Source organism: Pundamilia nyererei, unplaced genomic scaffold (assembly GCF_000239375.1).
Source record: "Pundamilia nyererei isolate P.nyererei 1_Seehausen unplaced genomic scaffold, PunNye1.0 scaffold00065, whole genome shotgun sequence".
In the NCBI taxonomy this organism is placed as follows: Eukaryota; Metazoa; Chordata; class Actinopteri; order Cichliformes; family Cichlidae; genus Pundamilia; species Pundamilia nyererei.
The window spans coordinates 587475-593424 of record NW_005187466.1 but is presented as its reverse complement, the minus strand read 5'-3'; the positions used below and the strand labels follow the sequence as shown (position 1 = coordinate 593424).

General features: G+C 39.2%; 1 protein-coding gene across 1 annotated transcript in view; it reads left to right on the top strand.

Annotated features, from left to right (window-relative positions):
* Window positions 1-4902, top strand: part of slc26a11 (solute carrier family 26 member 11) — an 8826-nt gene extending 3924 nt beyond the window's left edge. The window contains exons 6-15 of the mRNA XM_005735702.1: window positions 188-404; window positions 497-675; window positions 818-890; window positions 1470-1581; window positions 1661-1716; window positions 2090-2230; window positions 2571-2698; window positions 3657-3756; window positions 3831-3964; window positions 4064-4902. Of these exons, the coding sequence (XP_005735759.1) occupies window positions 188-404; window positions 497-675; window positions 818-890; window positions 1470-1581; window positions 1661-1716; window positions 2090-2230; window positions 2571-2698; window positions 3657-3756; window positions 3831-3964; window positions 4064-4171 (1248 nt within the window). The 3' untranslated portion in view covers window positions 4172-4902. The remainder of the gene's footprint in view (window positions 1-187; window positions 405-496; window positions 676-817; window positions 891-1469; window positions 1582-1660; window positions 1717-2089; window positions 2231-2570; window positions 2699-3656; window positions 3757-3830; window positions 3965-4063) is intronic.
* The last annotated feature ends 1048 nt before the right edge of the window (window positions 4903-5950 follow it).

Below are 5950 nucleotides of genomic sequence, written 5' to 3'. Positions count from 1 at the left end.
CAACCTTCCGATTACAAGGCGACCTCCCAACTCTTGAGCCACAATCGCACACGCGAATGTTTAGGTTATACTCAAAAGTGCATTTTGATTGCTCTGAGTGCTTAAACTCCAAAGCGAGAACTGCTCTTGCCCTCTCATTTTCCGTTCATAATGTCAGTGGTTTTACCCGCTCTTCCTTTTTTTCTAGAATATTCTGGGAATCCAGGGTGTCCCTCAGCAGTTTTTCCTGGAGGTTTACTACACCTTCCACAAGATCCCCGAAGCCAGGATCGGTGATGTGGTTCTTGGTCTGATTTGTCTCGCTCTGCTGGTCACGTTGATGTTCATGAAGTCGAGTCTAACCTCTGACAGTGACTCCACCTGCTCCATGTATGCCAGGAAAGTAGTGTGGGCTGTAGCTACCAGTGAGTACCTTTGTGTTTGAGTACACGTGTCTCTCTTTTACAAAAAAAAATTCTGTTCATTACATTTTTATTGTATTTCTTTATATCATCAGTGCGTAACGCTGCAGTGGTCATCGCTGCATCCCTCATAGCATTTTCCTGGGAGGCGTATGGTAATCATGTCTTCACGATCACTGGAAAAACTACCCGCGGACTGCCACCATTCAGGCCTCCACCCACCTCTGACACTACAGCTAACGGCACCGTCGTTTCCTTTGGAGAGATTGTGAAAGTAAGGAGGAAACCGCCAGTAACCCGATGAAGACACTGGATCTTTTTGATAAATGATTGAGCTGAAAGTTTCACTTCCAGAATCCCTCTGCTCTCAGAAAGAGCTGCTGACTGTCTCGTCTTCCTCTCTGTGTGTTTTAAAGGACTTTGGAGGAGGGCTAGCGGTGATCCCCTTCATGGGCCTGTTGGAGAGCATTGCTATTGCGAAAGCATTTGGTAAGTAATGTTAGTCACTGGTTTCAGAGGATAATCATAATGATGGTGGTAATTCCTTGACGTTTCCACTTTTTCAATGAGGTGTCTTCAGACAGAATTAAACGATAGACATAAAATATGGTACAGATATTCACATTTCTTACCAGAATAATAATAAAAATAAGTATCTCCAAAACTAATAGCTGACAGTCCCATAATTTAACATGTTAAACTAACACTGTAAACATATAAAACTCCAATAGCAATCTTAATATTTATCATGTATTTAGCTTGTAAGTGCAACATGGCTGTCAATTTAAGGCTTCATCATGAAGATGAAATTAATAAAGATCAATACTTTATACATTTTTAAAAACAAAACATGTTTCAAAAGCATTTTTCTACTCATTAAATAGTTATTAGTGAGACTTAGACTTAGAGCTTTTTATTGTCATTGTGCAGTTTCTTGCACAGCGAAATTGGGTAGCTGAACCACAAAGGTGCTAAAGTAAGAAGATTAGATATTAGATAATAAAGGCAGCTAAAGAATGTTTTTCTCATCACACTGGTGGCTGATTTTGACTTAATGTTTCTCCTCAGCCAGTCAGAACGACTACAGGATCGATGCCAACCAGGAGCTGCTGGCAATCGGAGTGACCAACATCATGGGCTCCTTTGTGTCAGCCTACCCTGTCACAGGCAGCTTTGGGAGGTTTGTGTGTCTGTGTGTGTTATTTTCATAGTTATAATAACAGTTATGTTTATACTGACATGTTTTCTTTCACATCCAGGACAGCTGTGAACTCCCAGACTGGAGTTTGCACTCCAGCTGGAGGGGTTGTCACCAGTAAGTTGTGACACTTTCAGCTTTTACGTTTTCCTCTTCTGCCCCCTTGTGGCCATTTATGTTTTCATACAGCAAATTATCCTCACCTCACATTTCTTTGGGTTCTTTTTTCGTTATTGGTGAAATTAAAAGGCTTATCGTGCAGGTTGGAGACACTGCAAGAACAATGCTTGTACAAGAATTCAAAAGTTTATCTTTCAGTCTGTCATAGCATCCTTCTTATTTAAAAAATAATAAAAATGCACCTTGAAGTCAAAACCAAAATAACAATCACATATTTTTTTTGCTATTTTGGTGCAAATAAATATCATATTTTATGTTGTTTATACTGTTTTTAAATGTTTCATGATTTTCTTTCTCTTTATTCTTGCAGGTGTAATAGTGTTGCTCTCCTTGGCCTTCCTCATGCCGGCCTTTTATTACATCCCCAAAGCTTCTCTAGCTGCTGTCATCATCTGTGCGGTGGCTCCCATGGTGGATTATCGTGTGGTGGCTAAGATGTGGAGGATACGAAGTGAGTTTCATCTTGCTATTTTAATTAGTCAAGTCACTTTTATTTATGTAAGATATTTAAATTAAAAACAGAATTTACCCAAAGTTCTTTGTATTTGACTATACAGAGTAGCCAAAATATATAGAAAAGATGTGAAAAAGTGAAAAAAGTGGATTGAACTGAATTCAATTTGTCAACTGTTGTAAACGACTTTATATGGGAGGGAGAATTCTGGAGTCTGGAGCCAGACTCAGTCACCGTCTCAGTACCCCATTTTTAGGCAAGAACATAATATGTAACATGTGTAACGTCTAGTATCGATGGCACTTAAACGTTAATGATGATGATTTATTCCCCATAGAGCTGGACCTTCTCCCCTTTTTTGTGACGTTCCTGATGAGTTTCTGGGCGGTGCAGTACGGTATCGTAGGAGGTATAGCTGTGTCTGGAGCCCTGCTGCTCTACAGTATGGCCAGACCGCAGATAGAGGTGCGTTATCTTTTTATATCTGTGTGCAAGCAGTGTATGAAACTAGTCATGTGAAGTGAGTTTGTTTGGCTCAATATCACAGGTAAAGGGTTAAAGTGGTTCACAAGCATAAAACAGGAGAAAAAAACAATTAAGAAGGTCACAAATATTAAGTCATGAAATGGTCTTAAAAGTCATAAAATACTAATCCGTAAAGTACTAAAAATGTAAAAAGATACATGAAAAGAGAAAGAGGGGAGGGAGAGATGAAGGACACAAAAGAGGATAATGATTAAGGATGATTTGACCGTGAAAATGTCTTAAAAGCGGCACATAAGATTTTTTTTTGTTAGTATTTGCCTGGGTTTAAACATTTGCTTTTTGTAGGTATGTGAATCAAAGCTGGATCCATCCTTATCCACCCAGAGAAAAGTCATCATAGAGTTAAATTGTGATGTTTTGCTGCTTCTTCCTGTCACACCAGTGTGTGATGACTGGCCCAGCTTCCAGCAGCTAAACTCTCTCAGACTGCATCTTATATCAGGACCAAACTAGAACCCAGATGCAGGAGACACTGTGTTGTTTCGTAGTGGGGTATCCACCATTTCAGTTTATTTTAGAGCCAGTTACAGTGGTGGGAAAAAGTGTAAATACAAAATGCAGAATGTCCGACCGTCTGTTCATGACCTCTGTTGAAGCGCACTTGGGTTCTGCAGCAGGACAAAAGACACCAGCGAGTCCACCTCTGAGAGGCTTAAGAAAAACTAAATGAAGACCTGGAACTGGAATGTCAACAGAACTTTGAGACTTTCTGTGAACTTCTTAAATCTTGCCCTGCCAATACTTAATAATGAATAAGCTAAAAATAAAAGTAGTAAAAACTAAAACTAAACATTTTTCATAACTTTGATGAGGACACATTTGAAATATGTGGTATCAAACAAGACTAATGCTGTAATATTGCATTTCTGCATTGCAGGTGACTGATCACGGCGTGTTGGTGATGGAGTTGAGCAGTGGCCTCAGTTTTCCTGCTACCGAGTATCTCAGCCACATCATACACACTCGGGCTCTGCAGGGTAATGAAATGCTTGATAGTCTGCGTGGGCACATTTCAGTGTTTCCTGCTGTTTACTTGCTCGTCTTTCCCCAGTGTCTCCACCACGGTCTGTGGTGCTGGACTGCTCTCATGTCAGCGTCATCGATTACACAGTGATCAGTGAGCTCAGGGACCTGCTGAGGCAGTTCAAACTCCGAGAAGTGCATCTGATTTTTGCCGGATTGCAGGTACACCCTTCAGTCCTTAAAAACCTTTAATCCTTACTGAATGAGTTCATACTCATCATCTTTTGCTTTCCCCTGCCTGTGTCTTCCTCCCTCCTTCAGCCCTCTATTCTGAAGGTTCTCCTGGCAGCTGATCTGGAGGGCTTCAGGCACAATCACAGCGTAGACGAGGCACTGCAGATGGAGTCGAGGAACCTTCTTGATGACTAACACAAAAACTATCCAGTTACAGCCTGGAGAGGAGAGACGCCCCTAATCTGGAATTATAAGGCTCTTAAGACCTCAAAAAATCTATAAACTACCTCCAGCGAGTAATTTCTCTGCAGTTTGCAGCGACTGCCACTGACCAAGTGAAGAAATAAGGAAATCTGTTAAGTTTACAAACACTGTCCACTGCACAACAACTTTGGAGCACGAGTTTAATATAATGTCTGTAAATGTAAATAATATAATCTATTAATATCTGGACTGTGTAAGTAATAGTGGATATATGTGGTATAATTTTGCTAATAGATATCTGTGTGGTGTTTTAAGGTTGAAAGTCCAGAGTGGGACCAAATATGTTCTTAAAAATAAGAAGTTACTGATTAATGAACTGAGCAAAGTCAGGCTAACACAAGTGCCATCTATCGTTTTATTTATTCATATGTGTAAAATGTACTGTAAGGCAGTAGTCTCTTATTTTATGTTGACAAAGAAATGCTTCTAGGTGGGAAAAAGACAAAACTTTTCTCTTTATAAATAAATTATTCCAGTGTTGCGAGAGACCTGCTGCACATAGCCTCCCAGCCAATGACAGCTGGGACAGGATCTCTAGTTCAGTCGTTAAAAAAATGTTGAAGATGAGTGAATTATATTTTTAACCCAAATCATCACATTTATACAAAGATTTTTCCTGAATAAATCATTACAAGTTATTTGTGTTTCTGTGTACATGAAGAATTTTCTTTTCATTTATCATTTATTCTTCTATTTAATGATCATTAGTTATCATCACTTGTCATGGGCATGATCCTTGGGATCACCATGCAACCGTGCTGCAACTGAAGAGCTGGTTCAGGGTTCTTTTCCATTTCTATTAGTTTTATTTTTGCTAGTTTTCCTTCCAGTTTGCTGCCACATCTTTTCATAGTCTGTTCATAACTCTCCCCAGAATGCAGTCGTTTAAAAAAAAGTACGCCATCTTTCTGTTCTAGTTTTACACATCAGGACACAAGTTAAAAAGTCATCTAGTCTTCACCAGATTTTGAAATAATTTAAATAAAACCTCAGATGAAAAAGCAACACATGACATGTTACACTGTGTTGTTATCTCTTTGACAAAAACTAAACCAAAATGCAAGCATTGTGTAAAAAAAAAAAAAAAGTGCACTCTATGATGCAGTAGGTTTTAAAACTACTTTTAACAGGAATAGCTCAAGTAGTAAGAACAACAATTAAGGAGTAATTGTAATTTTTTCACCGTTTGGACTGTTTTTTAAACGAGTTAAAACAGATTTTAAAGCACTTCACAGCAAAGAGTCTGCACTTTGAGAGTTTTTAATGATATCTTACTAACTGCTGACTGGGAATTCTGTCTTATTTGTGCTTTTGGATCTCACAGCAGCTTTTGATACAGTAGATCGCAACATTTTAATTTCCCACCTAGAACATCATGTCGGAATTAGAGGCACTGCCTTGGAGTGGTTCAAGTCATACCTGTCTGACAGAAGTTTCTTTGTCTCACTTGGGAAATTTTATTCATTCGCCGCCCCCCTCCCATGTGGTGTACCTCAAGGATCCATCCTCGGGCCCCTTCTTCTTCTTTTTTTTTTTCTTTTTTAGCATTTATTTACTTCCCCTTGGTCATATTATTTAAAAAATATAGAGTCTCATTTCATTTTTATGCAGACGACTGTCAAATTTATCTACCCCTGAATCACAATGACCCTAACCCCCTCAGGCCTGTTTAAGAATGTCTTAAGGATATCAGAGCATGGCTGGCTCTGA